This window comes from Nerophis ophidion, linkage group LG22 (assembly GCF_033978795.1).
Source record: "Nerophis ophidion isolate RoL-2023_Sa linkage group LG22, RoL_Noph_v1.0, whole genome shotgun sequence".
Classification (NCBI taxonomy): Eukaryota; Metazoa; Chordata; class Actinopteri; order Syngnathiformes; family Syngnathidae; genus Nerophis; species Nerophis ophidion.
Window position 1 is genome coordinate 35,051,587 of NC_084632.1, and position 19,018 is coordinate 35,070,604.

Here is a 19,018-nt window from a genome sequence, read left to right on the forward strand (position 1 = left end):
GTCACTAGACCTAATACTGTACTGGGGCACACCCAGGGCACAAATAATTCATGTGAGCGTGCAAAGCGCGCAAGCAAAAAACATTTGTAGCACTTATTTATCATACAAAATACATAAATAGTGCTTTAAACTATGAAATCATATCAGATTATGTTGTATGGATCTTTGATTAACCACCTGAAATTAACTAATGCATTAGACTTACTTGTGCACTTTTTTTTCTCCAGACTTCTAAACTGCTACTGGTAAAAGCAAAAAGGAAGAGCAATGAATGTTTTTGAAATATTTATTGCAAATTTAACATCTACAAAAGTAAAACAAAAAATAAAGCACCCCTACATCTCTGGGTTCTTTTATATTATTTAATTTCCATTTATGGCAATGTGGCTAATCCTATTTCAGATACACAAAACTAGAAAATATACACAAAACAATAAAGCCACAGTAGTAGAATAAATGAACAACTGTTGTGTGTCTGTTCAGGGAATCATTTTCTGAGAAGTAAACTGTAACGTCTCGTTTCAATTTTTGCAAAGTGGTCAATCACTCTGGACAGACATGGAAATATTACAGTAACTGTTATACAGTTGACCAGTGGTTCTGAACTGCTGGGTCGTGACATAAAAGTGGATTTTGTGTCATTTTCAGTGAGTCGCAGTCAGATGTGTGCATGAAAAAAAAAGTTTAGGGAGAAAAAAATCAAATTGTGGCAACAAAACCAGATATTTTTAGCCATTTTTCTTGTGACTATTAGTGAGTATTTTAGCAAAAGGCAAACCGACTAACAAGTTGGAGGAGGACTCAGGACAGACATGGAAATATATTTTTTGAAATCTAAATGGGGCAACAAAACCCGATATTTTCAGCCATCTTTCTGAAAACAAATACAGAAATGTTACTATTTTTTCTGGAAACAAAACCAGATGCTTTAGCTGTAGCCATTTTTCTGGTGACAAAACAAGGTTATTTTAGTCAAAGACAAACCGATTAACAAGACAAGTCTACTGTGCTTTTTTTCTGTGAAATAAACTTGAATGATTTAAAAATTTGGCTCACGACTTGATGATATGGAAAAATGTTTTTCTTCCTGAAGCTAAACCATTTGAGAAGCACTCAACTCACACATGCTTACTCCAAATCATCATTGATGCAGAACCAGCAGACAATAACCAACATTATGTTTCATGTTCATTGGAAATTCCCCCGACAGCTCGTACAGCAAATGAATATGTTTGTCTTGATACAAGGAAGAACGTTAGCTAACTTAGCATCAACTTAAGACAATGATGTTGCTTAGCTAACTAGGACTTCACTTACATCTCTCATTCCTGCTGCTTCTTCCCTGCTGCGGGCGAATAACTTTCTTAAATCCATCTAGGAGTTACAGTTTGAGTCAAATCAAAATCAAAATAATGTAATTAACAAATTATTGTTGGCTAACGTTACCTACCTCACGCAGTGATTCTCATCCTCTCTCTCTCTCTCTCTCTCTCAAGAAGTCTCGATCCACACGTAAATAAATTACCATATTAACTAGCCATGTGCTCATTGTTACGTGGAGTGAATATAGTAGCAATCAATTACCGTACTAAGTAGTATGTGCGCTGTTGTCTATGTTATGTAGACTTAAAACTCTGAAGCGTTTTTTTTTTTATTGGTGAAATTTTTACTGGGGCACTGCAGATCAACAGTGGGGCACGTGCCCCAGTGAAATCTGTCTGGCGACGCCCCTGCACCTGACGCCCCTCCGACGGTGGCATGTGGTGCTGGCTGCAGGCTCATCAGCCGGGAGCCACCTTTCACGGATGTTTCGCTCCTTTAATCCCGGAACATCTCTGGGTGGTGGAGCAGCGACAGGGACATCTCCCCCTCCCCTGCAGCCTGCTGAAGGTTTCATACTGTACCCACATTCTTTCTTTCTTTTCTTTCTTTTCTTAGTTTTTTCATTTATTTATTTATTTATTTATTTTGGCAATCTTCACATAAAACAAAGAACAACAACAAAAAAAAAGGAAAACAAAAAAAACACTCATTTGAGCAATGATTGAGCCGAAAGGGTGTAGGTTGAAGCAACGCTTATATAAACCTACCCCATCACAACAAGAACAAGATTCAAAAATATATAAAATCTAAAACATGCTTCACTTATATTACTTTTTTTTAAACAATATATAAGCAACATATATGTAGCACACGTCTCATATACACAGTTTAACATTTAAATCAAACATATACATTTGTACACTTATATATACACATATATATATATATATATATATATATATATATATATATATTATATAAGCAATTTATTTAAATTCCATATAAAGTGGTAATATATACATTTTAATATAACCTATATGTATGATTATGAAATCATAAATTGTATTTATATACATATTATATATTATTGTCTTTCTAAAACAATGTTTGCTCTTCTTTTATTTCGAACATGAATATTTACAACACAATACAATACAGACAATACAATATTACGTTACATTTCATCATGCCCGAAAAGGAATAGGAAGAAGCAAAGCTTTTTGAATTCTACCCCTTTTCCCACGCCAGAGCGCCCACAAATACATCTACTGACCCTTTTTACAGCAAAATATCAAAATGACATCCGTGAATAAGCAATACAACAGTTCTGTAACATGCAATTAACTAATCCAGTCATTATTAACATACTGAGATGAAGAATATCTTATTTTCAATAAGGTTGAAAGTCGGGCTGTGAATCTTTGGGTGTCCCACGATTCGATTCAATATCGATTCTTGGGGTCACGATTCGATAATATATCGATTTTTTCGATTCTCGATTCAAAAACGATATTTTTCCGATTCAAAACGATTCTGTTTTCATTCAATACGTAGGATTTTAGCAGGATCTACCCTAGTCTGCTGACATGCTAGCAGAGTAGTATATTTTTGTAAAAAGCTTTTATAATTGTAAAGGACAATGTTTTATCAACTGATTGCAATAATGTAAATTTGTTTTAACTATTAAACGAACCAAAAATATGACTTATTTTATCTTTGTGAAAATATTGGACACAGTGTGTTGTGTCAGGCTCGGACTTGGATTGTGTGTGCTCCTTCGACGCAGACGGATTACAGGACGAGCCAGGCGAGAATTCAGGTACATAGTTTTAATTATTTATACTCAAACTACAAAAATAAAGGCAAAACAAAAAGCGCGCTCGATGGCGGATAATCTAGACTAAAACTTAGAACGAAAACAGCACAATGGCTATACTGTCTACAAACAAAACAAAAGTAACCATCAAAGGCATAAATACAAACAAAAACTTACTGTGACAAAAAAACGGAAGGCATAAACAGCAAGGTGCGTGGCAGGGGATCAATGGCATGGAGCAATGAGCAGCAAAGGTCATAGATTACAATGAAAGTTAATGTTCCCAGACTGATGGACAGAAAGAAATGTACTTAAATAGTGACCGTGATAATTAGGAACAGGTGCGGGACTGAGGGCATGGGCGTGACTAGGAGGGCAAGGTGAAAAGCAATGAGTTGTCATGGTAACAAAACAAACCAGGAAGTGAAAAAACGGAACAAGAGTCCAGAAAACACAACAAAACATGATCAAGCATAAAACCAGATTTACAGACGTGACATGTTGTCAAGTTTATGAGATTGCAATGCAAGTGTAAGCCACTGTGACACTTTTTTTAAATTTTTATAAATGTCTAATGATAATTTCAATGAGAGATTTTTAATCACTGCTATGCTGAAATTATAACTAATATTGATACTGTTGTTGATAATATTCATTTTTGTTTCACTACTTTTGTCGTGTTTGTCTCCTCTCAATTGCTCTGTTTATTGCAGTTCTGAGTGTTGCTGGGTCAGGTTCTGTTTTGGAATTGGATTGCATTATTATGGTATTGCTGTTTAGTGGTTTGTTGGATTGACTAAAAAAATAAAAAATAAAAAAAAATTATTAATAAAAAAAAAAATCGATTTTTAAAAATTTGAATCAATTCTGAATTGCACAACATAAACGATTCGATTCATATTCGAATCGATTTTTTCCCACACCCCTAGTTGAAAGTGTTTCTCATAATTCTTCTTCTTTGTACTTTGTACACACTATTAATTTGAACAGCCTCTTAAACTGGATCATATCAGTAAAATGTTTAGCTTCTTTACTGATTCCATTCCATAATTTAATTCCACATACTGATATGCAAAAGGTTTTAAGTGTTGTACGTGCATACAAATGTTTTAAATTACATTTTCCTCTAAGTTTATATTTCTTCTCTTTAGTTGCGAAGAATTGTTGTATATTCTTTGGTAGCAGGTTATAATTTAGCTGTTTGCAATTTTACAAAATCACCGAGATTTAATATTTTTGACTTATTAAATAAAGGGTTTGTACGTTCTCTATATCCAACATTATGTATTATTCTAATTAATATTTTTTGTAACACAGTTAAGGAATATAGCGCACATTTGTAGTTATTTCTGTAAGGACTGGTGGGCATCGAGGTGCCGGGTTCGATTCCCTCGAGGATGCGTTGACGTGAATACAACAAAGGTAAGCTCTTAAAAGATGTATTTAACAAAAAGAGAGCTCTGAACAGAAATACTGGAGCTAATAAAAAGGCAAACCAAAAACGCTAGTATGAAAACTAGGAATTACAAACAGAAAACTAGAATTGGCATGAACGCACAAAAATGTAAAAACAAAAACAATTAGCATGTGAGCTAAGAAAAGGCAGGTGGCTTAGCATATGAGCTAGCGAGAATAAACGTAGAAAAGTAGCAGTCGTCGCCTGTTGCATGAGAGCAAATTATTATGGACCCAATCCAATCCAATCCACTTTATTTATATAGCACATTTAAACAACAATAACGTTTCCAAAGTGCTGCACAGCCATGTTAAAAACAATTGTAAAAATAAATGAATAAATAAAATAAAATAAAAAAAGTATATATATATATATTATATGCTCCACCAATGACTGAATAAAAACAAAAAATAAATAAATATAAAACCAATAAAAACAATATAAAAACAAATATGATTAAAAACTATTTTAAAGGGTAAAATCAATTAAAACAGTAATTAAATCAATTAAAACAGTAAAATAAAAACCCAGACTGAACAAGAAAAAGAGGAAGGCTTATATAGCGAGTAATCAAGTAGAACCAGGTGTGTGTAGAAAACGAGGAGCAGGTGAAATCAATGTGTAACCATGGTAACGGACTAAACAGGAAGTAAGTGGGTCAGAAAGAGAATGAAACAAAGATGGAAAAATAAACATGTGAAGATCCGAGTCACGGATCGCAACAATTTCCCAATATTTCTGCAAAATAACTCAGATGTGGTAACACTAGCGAGCAGTAGAGAATATAAAGTGATTTTTGGCCCAGGACATATTTTACTTTATTCATTATTGAAATGTTTTTTGCCACCTTATGTTGTATGTTTTGTGTATGAGATTTCCAGTTCATTTTATCATCTATTAATACTCCCAAAAATCTGGTTCCTTTTCCCCTTTCAATATCTACTCCGTCTATTTGTATTCATGTCTGATGCTATTTTCTACTGTTACCAAATAGCATTATTGTAGTTTTACTAAGATTCAAAGATAGTCGGTTTTTATCAGACCAGTTTTTTAATTTGTTCATTTCTTCCGTTATTATTTGTATTATCTTCTGTGTGTCCTCTCCTGAACAGAAAGCAGTTGGGTCGTCTGCAAATAAAACTTTGTAACTTTACAAATGTCGTTTATATAAAGATTAAACAATCTTGGTCCCAGTATTGATCCCTGGGGTACACCACAACATATATCCAACCGTGTTGACATATTTTCACCCATCTTCACATATTGCTTCCTGTTGGTTAAATAGCTTCTTACCCAGCTCAATACCAAACCTCTGATACCATATCGTTCTAGTTTTTGTATTAAAATATCATGATTAATTGTGTCGAATGCTTTTGTTGAATCCATGAGTACTTCGGCTGCACATTCTTTACCGTCTACGTCCGTACCGTATACGCCCTCGCTGAGCAGAGAGGTAGCAGCATGGGTAATGTTAGCTGTGATGCTAGCGAAGCCATGTGATTGGTAATACGAGAGAGAGAAGGTGTGAATCTGGTAACCAATGAAGGAAGAATTAATTCCCAAGAAAAACAGCATGGGCTCCATCGTCTGGCGGTGGTTCGGCTTCAAGCGGGAAGATGTTGAACAGACAACTTTAATTTATCAAGTGTGGGGAAAAAGCGTTGCTACCAAAAGTAGCATTACTGCTAATATGTAGCATCATTTGAAAAGTCACCTGCTAATAACTGTTTGAAAAATACAGTTTTGGTCAATGGGGCGGCATAGCTCGGTTGGTAACTTGAGAGTTGCAAGTTCGATTCCCGCTTGTGCCATCCTAGTTACTGCCGTTGTGTCCTTGGGCAAGACACTTTACCCACCTGCTCCCAGTACCACCCACACTGGTTTAAATGTAACTTAGATATTGGGTGTCACTATGTAAAGCGCTTTGAGTCACTTGAGAAAAGCGCTATATAAATATAATTCACACAATTCACAATTGACTTAGTTGTGATTTCCTTCTCTGTATGAACATTTAAAATGAGCATATATTAATGCAGTATGAACAAGAATTATTTAATCTAGACACATAGAATCATCATACCGCTGTGATTATATGTATCAAAATATCGAGATCTGTATCGCGTATCTCGCGACATGGCCTAAAAATATCGAGATATTGTAAAAAGGCCATATCGCCCAGCCCTACTATATATATATATATATATATATATATGTATATATATATATATATATATATATATATATATATATATATATATATATATGTGTGTGTGTATCTATATCCATCTATATATATATATATATATATATATATATATATATGTGTGTATCTATATCCATCTATATATATATATATATATATATATATATATATATATGTGGGGACTGTGGCGAGGTTGAGCCAGCAACCTGAGGGTTCCTGGTTCAATCCCCACTTTCTACCATCCTAGTCAAGTCCGTTGTGTCTTTGAGCAAGACACTTCACCCTTGCTCCTGATGGGTCCTGGGTCCTGGTTCCTTGCATGGCAGCTCCCTCAATCAGTGTGTGAATGTGTGTGTGAATGGGTGAATGCGGAAATAGTGTCAAAGTACTTTGAGTACCTTGAAGGTAGAAAAGCGCGATACAAGTATAACCGTTGTATCATATATATATATATATATATATATATATATATATATATATATATATATATATATATATATATATATATATATATATATATATATATGTATATATATATATATATGTATATATGGAGGTGGCGACTTGTCCAGGGTGTACCCCGCCTTCCACCCGATTGTAACTGAGATAGGCGCCAGCGCCTCCCGCCACCCCAAAAGGGAGTAAGCGGTAGAAAATGGATGGATGGATGGATGTTTATATATATATATATATATATATATATACATATAGTTTTTTTTTTTTTTTTACAGCCCGGCCAAATTGTTTCAACCCAATGCGGCCCCCGAGTCAAAAAGTTTGGGGACCCTTGGCTGAGAAGTTTTATGTGTCGCATTTATTGCCCTTACTGTACCGAAAATGATCCCTACCGTGACTTTAAAACCGAGATATCTACTGAACTGTGACATACCTCTCTGTGTTTAGGAGAACCACTGCAGGCGAATAAAGATCCTGGGGGACTGTTATTACTGTGTATCAGGATTGACCCAACCAAAGGCAGACCATGCCCACTGCTGTGTCGAGATGGGCCTGGACATGATTGATACCATAGCGTGAGTCACACAGTCCTTCTACACAAACATGTGAAAAAAAGGTAAATGTGAATGTATAATGTATAATTTGCAAAAATAACAATTATTTTAACAATACAATAGCAATGAATTGCTTTTCAACATATTTTGAAAACGTTCAATACATTGATTTAAACATTTAACCTATACATTTTAACATTTTATTATCTATAAGCAAAGATTTCCAGAGATGATTTTATTATTTTACTTAGTTTGGGCCGAATGGGAGCCTCTTTTTGACATTTGACAGCCGAACATGACAAGCTACCGTGCAATAGTAGATAATTTTCTCTGAAAACAATTGTTGTAAAATATATACTGTGGATGGTGGTGTGGCCTGCGGGCCTGCAGCGAAGCAGGGTGTGCTAGGACCGGTCACAAAATCAGCGACAGGTGTGTAGGTGGCCCACCTGGGCCTGGTTATCTAATCACCTGTTGCTCTGTTAAAAGGCAGCAGCCGGGAGGAGAGTTTTGGTTGGAGCTGGAGTGAGAGCGAGAGCGTGACGTACAGAAAGACAATTGCTGTAAAACAACACAGAAACTTTATTTGAAAAAAATATATATATATTGTGAACCAGAACCGGGCTCTCATGATGATTATCGGTGGTCCGAAGAACCTCATGGAGGGCAACCTCCACATATACATTCGTAATTTTCCTATTCCCTTTAGGAATTAACCATACGAGGTTGTGAAGTTCTCAGTATATAAAGTCACGCTCACCTGGGGCTGGGCGATATGACAAAAAGAAATGATCACGATTGATTCGTTCATACCATCCAATCTCGATTAATATAAAGTTTATTTATGTTTCTATTGAAGTTGGATTGTTCCATGCAGGATTATAGCGAGTAGCACGTCCCTACAGTTTACTACTGCAGTATCTTGTAACAGACATATTACTGTTTTAAATTAAAATAATGGAAAAACCGTGATTGATAACTGCACTCATTGACTAACATGAAAACAAGAGACATTAACGTCCCCATTAAGAAACAACATACACCAATCCAAACTACTACTAAGCTATACACTTGTGTGAATTAAACCTAGAAGCTGTTCTCTTTTAGAACAGAGTGATCATTCCTCGCTGGTGTTTTTACGGTGCATTCAAGGGCTTTTGAACAGAGTAGGATGCCACAACGCCTGCCAGAAATTGTAAATAATAATAATAGATTTGATTTGTTCGGCACTTTACTTGATAAATCTTAAAGTGCTGAAGTAAAAAACAATATTTAAAACAATACAAGCTCAGCCATTCAATAAAATACGAAGACTACTCACAGCTAACGACTGTCATTTTGTTGATATGAATAATTGTGCTTACAGTACAGGTAACCCACGATCCATTCCATACCTCGGTTTAGGACCACAGTTTTGTTTCTTATTCGGTACATTTTTTTCCTCTCAAAGTTTTTTGTTATTTTGCTTGTCATCGAAAAGTACCTTCTGCAGTAAACAAAGTACCAGTGGTGTACTGAATACTGCAAGACTTTTAATTCAACTTAACATTTACTAAACAACACTTTTATTATTTGTATTCTTTTATTCGTGCTTTGGCAAAAGGTGATCCAGATTGTGGAATTTTTTTAAAACTCAAATACTGGAGCATACATTGAATACAATGGCATCAAAGGGCAGTTTGATTTTTGAGTTACAGTAAAATAATGTGTATTAACACAGAACTCAAGTTATTTAAACAACAAAACTGTTTTTTTTTATCCAAAACAAAAAGTCTGATTGAAATATATTCAGCTATTTAAAGGCCTTTTTCTGATTAAATGAGTGGGTGTGTTTATTCTCTCAGTCGGAACAAAGACTCCTGTGAGTGCCTGCAAGTCCTCATTCAGGGCATAATTTCTGAAACTAAAGCCTGTCACTAAAGCCGCTGGTCCTTCTAAATCAGGGGTGTCAAAGTCAAGGCCCGCGGGCCAGATCTGGCATGAATTATATTAATTATAACAAATTATAATAATAATAATAATGAGTTGTGTATGGCCCCCGGGATGATATTTGATTAGTATTAGAACCGGCCCATAGGCACACACCATTACTCCGTCCCTTTTGGCACTAGGAATTTTCAAAATAGGGTACCAGGTGTCAGGTTCAAACACTGATGACCTCTATTAAACAGACACGAAGCAAGGAATTAAACAAAGACAAACTTAAATTTAGCTCATTGAGGAGAAACCTCTGGGCTGTACTCTTTGTACAGTCTTTCACCACGCTCTGGCAAAATGTTCGCACACCTCCTCTTTTATTTGGACTTTCCCTGATTACATTACAACAGCTGTTTCTAAAGGAATGGGGGTCGTAAACTGCCATTGCCTTTGGTTACAAAAGAGTTCAAAGAAAAGGTCCCTGGAGGGGGGTCAGGTGCTGCTTCCTCTCTACTTTGTAGATCTCGGGTCAAGACAAAATCTTCCTGTGGATTACAATACATCAAAGAAACCGACGCCTTATTGTCGCTTCCCATTCTACACAGTGCAGTTTTACAAGCCTTTTGATTGGTAAGATCAAAGACAGCTTTTGCCTGCAAACAAAACAAAGATTTGTGATAACTTAGATACAATTATTCTGACAATAGACTCCCCATCAAGTCATAAAAATGGAGTCTTATAGTACATTTTTGGGGTCCCACTTTTTTTGGGACCGTTTTGAAAACATATGATAAATGTATGCATTATCCTGTTATATCTTATTGTGTTTTGAAAAAAGGTTGTCATAAACGTTACTTAAAGGCCTACTGAAACCCAACTGCTAACAACCACGCAGTCTGACAATTTGTATATCAATGATGAAATATTAACATTGCAGCACATGCCAATACGGCCTTTTTAGTTTACTAAATTGCAATTTTAAATTTCCCGCAAGTTTCTTGTTGAAAACGTTGCGGAATGTTGATGCGTGCGCGTGACGTCACGGACTGTCAGGAAATATTAGCTCTGCACCACTGGCGGCTAAAAGTCGTCTGCTTTAATCGCATATGTCCACAGCATTCTGGACATCTGTGTTGCTGAATCAATTGGTTCATTTAATGATGGAGACTATAAAGAACAATGCTGTTGGTGGAAAGCGGTGGATTGCAGCTGTCTTTAGCACCGAGACACAGCCGGTGTTTCTTTGTTTGTTGTGAAGCAGAGCGGTCAAGCGAACATGTTTTCTCTACGTCAACCAGCATGTTTTTGGATGGGAAAATTGTGATCTATATATCTTACCGGAGACATCATTGGATTATTCGTCGTCTTGCAGCAGCTGTCAAATAAGGCAGCTGTGAGCTTGGCTCCTCGGCTTCTCTCTGAGACATTGCGTGTTCACCGCAGCCATCCGACCTCGAGGTATGTCTTTACAATCTCACTAAAACACTATTAAAGCAATAAGCAGATAAGGGATCTTCCAGAATTATCCTTGTAAATGTGTCTAATTACATCTGAAACGCTCACACTGCCGCCGCCCGGAGCCGTCACTTTTTATTTTTTATTTTATGTTTTTTTCTAGTCCTTCACTATCAATATCCTAATTCACAAATCTTTCCTACTCACTCAAATTAATGGGGAAATTGTCGCTTTCTCGGTCCCGCGCACATACTTCCGGTAAAGGCAGGGCTTTTTTATTAGCGATCAAAAGTTGCGAACTTTATCGTCGATGTTCTCTACTAAATCCTTTCAGCAAAAATATGGCAATATCGCGAAATGATCAAGTATGACACATAAAATGGACCTGCTATCCCCGTTTAAATAAGAAAATCTCATTTCAGTAGGCCTTTAATTCATTAAAAAAAAAAAAAAATTGTTTAATATATATGTAAATTTTTTCACTTATAAACATTCATTCACTTTCTTCTTTCCTTAATCGATACAAACTTTACCGCTGACGGTATTTTTTAAATATATTTTTCTTGGAATTTTTTTCAGAATGTGTTTGCTCTATTTTTGGCCAAAGTAAGACAATGAAAACAATCTGAAGCTGCTTTCTTTTTTTTTTAGTTTTAATGCCATGATTTTAATAGTCCGGCCCGCGTGTGCACCAGTGTTAATTTTGTTGACGAAAAATTTTCGTCATAGTTATCGTCAACGACCTTTTTTTTCGGACTAAAACGAGACAATAACTGAATAAAAAAATAATTTACGTGGACTAAGACGATGACGAGGTGTATTGACATATTCGTCAAGGAATAAAAACGAGACGGAAATGTCTGCCAGGGATGAGATCCAATCGGAACTCATTTCGTTAGGAAGAGGCGGGAGGAGTTGGGAAGAGAACCAATCAGAGCGACGTGGTAAGGAAGTTACGTAAACGTAGTTTGCGTTTGAGACTGACCCGGGATTGCGGTGCAGAAGACAACATGTCAACGCCGGGGAGGAAGAGGAGAGAACACATATGGGGAAATTTTATATTTGAGGTCAAAGATAACAAGACGCAGTGTAAGAAATGCAGCGCCAGGATTACGGGGAGAAACACAACAAACTTGAAGCGACATTTACAGTCTATCCATCCATCCATTTTCTACCGCTTATTCCCTTTGGGGTGGCGTGGGGCGCTGGCGCCTATCTCAGCTACAATCGGGCGGAAGGCGGGGTACACCCTGGACAAGTCGCCACCTCATCGCAGGGCCAACACAGACAGACAGACAACATTCACACTCACATTCACACACTAGGGCCAATTTAGTGTTGCCAATCAACCTATCCTAATCACCCCGAAATCCAAACACAGGTAAGGGTTTTCCACAACATACAACTCACTCGACGTTATTTCGTTTATTACACGGCTTACTCGTGAAATACTAAATTTGAGACAAGATTTTCATCAAAATACGACTTGTACCGGGGATTTTTACGCTGTTTTGCTTTGAATTTCAGAAATTGAAGGGAAAGTTTACATATCACCCTTTAGTCGACTAAATCTACTGCAGTTTTCGTCTATATTTCGTCAACTAAAACTAGACTAAAACTAAAACAATTAAAATAACTAAATTATGACTAAAACTAAGTTACATTTTAGTCAAAAGACTATGACTGAAACCAAATCAAATTTTGCTGTCAAAATTAACACTGGTGTGCACGTATTTGCATGTTTTTTTAGCTTCAATGCTATTGTTGATTGTAAGACTGAAGACAAACACCAGTTTACAAACCTGTTTCTCTACTTCCACAGTTTTCTAAAACTATTGAAAAGTTGTTTAAGAACAAATTGGACAAATTCATTAATAAAAAAGGAACACTCAAAAACAACCAATACGGATACAGAGCCAACATGTCAACGTAAATGGCATTAATTAATAAAGGAAGAGAATACCAATGCAATAGATAAAAAAAAATGCGCTGCTGCAGTGTGTATGGATTTATAAAGCCATCGATCCTGTCTCAGAACCAGCCAATAAGGTGTCAAGTTTGAAGTCACATGACACGGGTCTCGCAAAACAGCATACAGAAAGCAGTTAAAGGGGAACATTATCACCAGACCTATGTAAGCGTCAATATATACCTTGATGGTGCAGAAAAAAGACCATCTAATTTTTTAACCGATTTCCGAACTCTAAATGGGTGAATTTTGGCGAATTAAACGGCTTTCTGTTTATCGCGCTGAATGTGACGTCGCCGAGGTAACACACCCGCCCTTTTCATTTTCAACACATTACAAACACCGGGTCTCGGCTCTGTTATTTTCCGTTTTTTTGACTATTTTTTGGAACCTTGGAGACATCATGCCTCGACGGTGTCTTGTCGGAGGGTGTAACAACACTAACAAGGAGGGATTCAAGTTGCACCACTGGCCCGAAGATGCCAAAGTGTCTGCCGCCAGACCCCCATTGAATGTGCTGGAGTTTCTCCACATTTTACCGGCGATGCTAAGGCAGACATGGCACAGAGATGTATGGATAACCTGCAGATGCATTTGCAACGATAGTCAACGAAATCACAAAGGTGAGTTTTGTTGATGTTGACTGCCAGCTAATCGATGCTAACATGCTATTTACCAGCGGTGCTAAAGCAGACATGGTACAGAGATGTATGGATAACCTGCATATGCATTTGCAACTATATTATGTTTCCTCCCACCCACATTTAATGCGAAAAAAACCCTTACCAATCGACGGATTTAAGTTGCTCCAGTGTCAAAAGATGCGAAAGTCCTGATCGTTTGGTCCGCACATTTTACCGGCGATGCTAACGCAGCTATTCGGCCATGCTATGGCTATGAATAGCGTCAATAGCTATTCGCTCAATAGTTTCAGTTTCTTCTTCAATATTTTCATACTCCAACCATCTGTTTAAATATGTGCGTAATCTGTTGAATCGCTTAAGTCGCTGAAATCCGAGTTTGAATCCGAGCCAATGCCACTATATCTTGCTGTGGTATTCCCATTGTTTGTTTACATTGGCAGCACTGTGTGACGTCACAGGGAAATGGCCAGTGTCTTCGCAGAGAGCGAAAATAAGGCACTTTAAAGCTTTATTTAGGGATATTCCGAGACCGGTAAAATTTTGAAAAAAACTTCAAAAAATACAACAAGCCACTGGGAACTGCTTTTTATTGTTTTTAACCCTTTTGAAATTGTGATAGTTCCCCTTTAATTGGGCTACCTTGGCATTATAACACATAGTTAACATTTCAATGCTGCCCGATGGCAATTTTCAAACGACAGAAATGATGGTTCTGGTTAGAATCCGACCAGGCATGAACAGTTGGCAAGAGTGGGCGGGGCTTATTTACAAAGCGGCGAGTGTCAGACGAGTGCAGAGTAATACAGCAAAGTTCTGCAGAACCGTGACATTAAATTTCAGGGTTTCCCGCAGTTTTTTGTTGAGCAAAAAGTCTAAAAAAAATAAATTAATAATACTAATTATTTATCAATGTTTTTTTTTTTTCCTGTCCAGCTTCTCAGGGTCAGCATATGTCAGCATGTGGCCCCACTTTTAACTTTTTTTTTCAAACGCTTATTGCAAACGCTTATTTACAGTAAGTAATTAATTTGACTTAGTCAAAAAATTGTCTTAGTAAGTCAATATTTACTAAGTCAAAATAATGACATACTTAGTATCTCAAGTAAGTAGGACTGTTCTGTGTTTTGTTTTTATTTTACGGAAAAAATATGGAGGTATTTATCGTGTATTGCCATTCAGCATACGGAGCGGAAAACACAACCAAAAATTGTAGGCTTCTTCACACCTGTTTGTCATTACCACTGCTGCTATTTAAGGATTTTACTTTCTGTCCATCAGTCTGGGATTTTTGCATGTGCTTGCCTTCATGCCTTCACGATTACCTGCTACGCACCATGCCTCTTGTTTCGGTCACAGTAAGTGTTTTTGTTTTAGTTGTTCATAGTTCTGCGCCAGTGCAAGTTTAAGTTTATAGTTTATCGTGTTTCATGCCATCGAGCAGGTGTTTTGTTTTCCTGTTTGTATTTTTGTAGCAAAGTTTTGTACCTCTTTGTGAGCTCCATTAGTTCGTTTATTTTTGTATTTAGTGGTCAAATAAACAACCATGTACTTACACTCTCGTCTGGCTCGTCCCGTATCCTCTCTGCATCGAAGAGAGGATACACTTATTTACAGTAAGTAATTAATTTGACTTAGTCCAAAAATTGTCTTAGTAAGTCAATATTTACTAAGTCAAAATAATGACATAGTATCTCAAGTAAGTAGGACTGTTTTGTGTTTTCTTTTTATTTTACGGAAAAAATATGGAGGTATTTATCGTGTATTGCCATTCAGCATACGGAGCGGAAAACACAACCAAAAATTGTAGGCTTCTTCACACCTGTTTCTCATTACCACTGCTGCTATTTAAGGATTTTACTTTCTGTCCATCAGTCTGGGATTTTTGCATGTGCTTGCCTTCATGCCTTCACGATTACCTGCTACGCACCTTGCCCCTTGTTTCGGTCACAGTAAGTGTTTTTGTTTTAGTTGTTCATAGTTCTGCCACAGTGCAAGTTTAAGTTTATAGTTTATCGTGTTTCATGCCATCGAGCAGGTGTTTTGTTTTCCTGTTTGTATTTTTGTAACCAAGTTTTATACCTCTTTGTGAGCGCCCTTAGTTCGTTTGTTTTTGTATTTAGTGGTCAAATAAACAACCATGTACTTACACTCTGGTCTGGCTCGTCCCGTATCCTCTCTGCACCGAAGAGAGGATACTCTTATTTACAGTAAGTAATTGATTTGACTTAGTCCAAAAATTGTCTTAGTAAGTCAATATTTACTAAGTCAAAATAATGACATACTTAGTATCTCAAGTAAGTAGGACTGTTCTGTGTTTTGTTTTTATTTTACGGAAAAAATATGGAGGTATTTATCGTGTATTGCCATTCAGCATACGGAACGGAAAACACAACTAAAAATTGTAGGCTTCTTCACACCTGTTTCTCATTACCACTGCTGCTATTTAAGGATTTTACTTTCTGTCCATCAGTCTGGGATTTTTGCATGTGCTTGCCTTCATGCCTTCACGATTACCTGCTACGCACCTTGCCCTTTGTTTCGGTCACAGTAAGTGTTTTTGTTTTAGTTGTTCATAGTTCTGCCACAGTGCAAGTTTAAGTTTATAGTTTATCGTGTTTCATGCCATCGAGCAGGTGTTTTGTTTTCCTGTTTGTATTTTTGTAACCAAGTTTTACACCTCTTTGTGAGCGCCCTTAGTTCGTTTGTTTTTGTATTTAGTGGTCAAATAAACAACCATGTACTTACACTCTGGTCTGGCTCGTCCCGTATCCTCTCTGCACCGAAGAGAGGATACTCTTATTTACAGTAAGTAATTGATTTGACTTAGTCCAAAAATTGTCTTAGTAAGTCAATATTTACTAAGTCAAAATAATGACATACTTAGTATCTCAAGTAAGTAGGACTGTTCTGTGTTTTGTTTTTATTTTACGGAAAAAATATGGAGGTATTTATCGTGTATTGCCATTCAGCATACGGAACGGAAAACACAACTAAAAATTGTAGGCTTCTTCACACCTGTTTCTCATTACCACAGCTGCTATTTAAGGATTTTACTTTCTGTCCATCAGTCTGGGATTTTTTCATGTGCTTGCCTTCATGCCTTCACGCCTTCACGATTACCTGCTACGCACCATGCCCCTTGTTTCGGTCACAGTAAGTGTTTTTGTTTTCGTTGTTTATAGTTCTGCCACAGTGCAATTTTAAGTTTATAGTTTATCGTGTTTCATGCCATCGAGCAGGTGTTTTGTTTTCCTGTTCGTATTTTTGTAGCCAAGTTTTGTACCTCTTTGTGAGCGCCCTTAGTTCGTTTATTTTTGTATTTAGTGGTCAAATAAACAACCATGTACTTACACTCTCGTCTGGCTCGTCCCATATCCTCTGCATCAAAGAAGCAAAAATAATCCATGTCCAGGTGTGACAACAACAAAATTAGGCATAATAACGTGTTAATTCCCCGACTGTATGTATCAGTATCGGTTGATATCGGTATCAGTAATTAAGAGTCGGACAATATCGGAATAAAATCGGCAAAAAAGCCATTATCGGACATCTCTTGTCCACAGTATTGGTAAGATGTTTGACTGTTTTGGAGCCATACCTCAACTTTCTCAACACTTGTCAGGTTTACATGGCTGCCCCTCTCAACGCATATTATTTTCTCATAGGTCAGTGGTAGAGGCAACCGAGGTGGACTTGAACATGCGTGTTGGCCTGCACACGGGACGGGTGCTGTGTGGTGTGCTGGGCCTCAGGAAATGGCAGTATGACGTCTGGTCAAACGATGTCACTTTGGCAAATGTGATGGAGGCCGGAGGACTGCCCGGGTCAGTAGTACTCACTGTTGCTACCACAGAAACAAGACAAGCATGAAGCAAATGTCGTAGACATTTACTTACTCAGTATGTCACCCGTTCACGTTATGCTGTTTTGTTTAGTTTTCACCGTATGAACCACATTTATTCAGATTCTTACCTACTGTGTTCTTGTGTGCATGTCACCTACATGCCGAATGTGCAATGGCAATTTTTGAGTAATCCTGCAAACCACTGGACGGACACATGTTAACCATTTTAGGATTCATTATTTAAAAAATGCAAAATATATATATATGTATATAACAAATGTGCAAGTGAATGGCAAATGACTGTGATAATTGTGTAAAGCAGGGGTCACCAGATGAGTTGCCCGCTGGCCTGTTCTAAAAATAGCTCAAATAGCAGCACTTACCAGTGAGCTGCCTCTATTTTTTTAATTGTATTTATTTACTAGCAAGGTTGTTTCGCTTTGCTTGACATTTTTAATTCTAAGAGGGACAGAACTCAAAAAGAATTTGAAAATCCAAGAAAATATTTTAAAGACTTGGTCTTCAGTTGTTTAAATACATTCATTTATTTTTTTCAGAAAGACCATTTTAAAGAAAAAATACAACCTTAAAAATTTTTTTCGGACTTTTAAACACATATACCTTTTTTACCTTTTAAATTCCTTCCTCTTCTTTCACGACAATGTAAATCAATGTTCAAGTCAATTTATTTATTTTATTGTAAAGAATAATAAATACATTTTAATTTAATTCTTCATTTTAGCTTCTGTTTTTTCGACGAAGAATATTTGTGAAATATTTCTTCAAACTTATAATGATTAAAATAAATAAAAAATATTCTGGCAAATCTAGAAAATCTGTAGAATCATATTTAAATCTTATTTCAAAGTCTTTTGAATTTATTTTAAGTGAAGTGAAGTGAATTATATTTATATAGCGCTTTTTCTCTAGTGACTCAAAGCGCTTTACACAGTGAAACCCAATATATAAGTTACATTTAAACTAGTGTGGGTGGCACTGGGAGCAGGTGGGTAAAGTGTCTTGCCCAAGGACACAACGGCAGTGATTAGGATGGCAGAAGTGGGTATCGAACCTGCAACCCTCAAGTTGCTGGCACGGCCGTTCTACCAACCGAGCTATAGCGCTTAAAAAAATTTTCTGGAAAATCTAGAAGAAATAATGATTTGTCTTTGTTAGAAATATAGCTTGGTCCAATGTGTTGTATATTCTAACAAAGTGCAGATTGGATTTTAACCTATTTAAAACGTGTCATCAAAATTCTAAAATTAATCTTAATCAGGAAAAATTACTAATGATGTTCCGTAAATTATTATTGTTTTTTTTTTTTAAAGATTCGAATTAGCTAGTTTTTCTCTTCATTTTTCAATTTTGAATTTTAAAG

The 19,018-nt window shown here is 36.5% G+C and overlaps 1 protein-coding gene across 1 annotated transcript in view; it reads left to right on the forward strand.

Annotated features, from left to right (window-relative positions):
• The window catches only part of adcy1a (adenylate cyclase 1a), a 196,422-nt gene that overhangs the window by 88,180 nt on the left and 89,224 nt on the right, over positions 1-19,018 (forward strand). The window contains exons 5-6 of the mRNA XM_061883768.1: positions 7,702-7,829; positions 17,459-17,617. Coding sequence (XP_061739752.1) covers positions 7,702-7,829; positions 17,459-17,617 — 287 coding nt within the window. The remainder of the gene's footprint in view (positions 1-7,701; positions 7,830-17,458; positions 17,618-19,018) is intronic.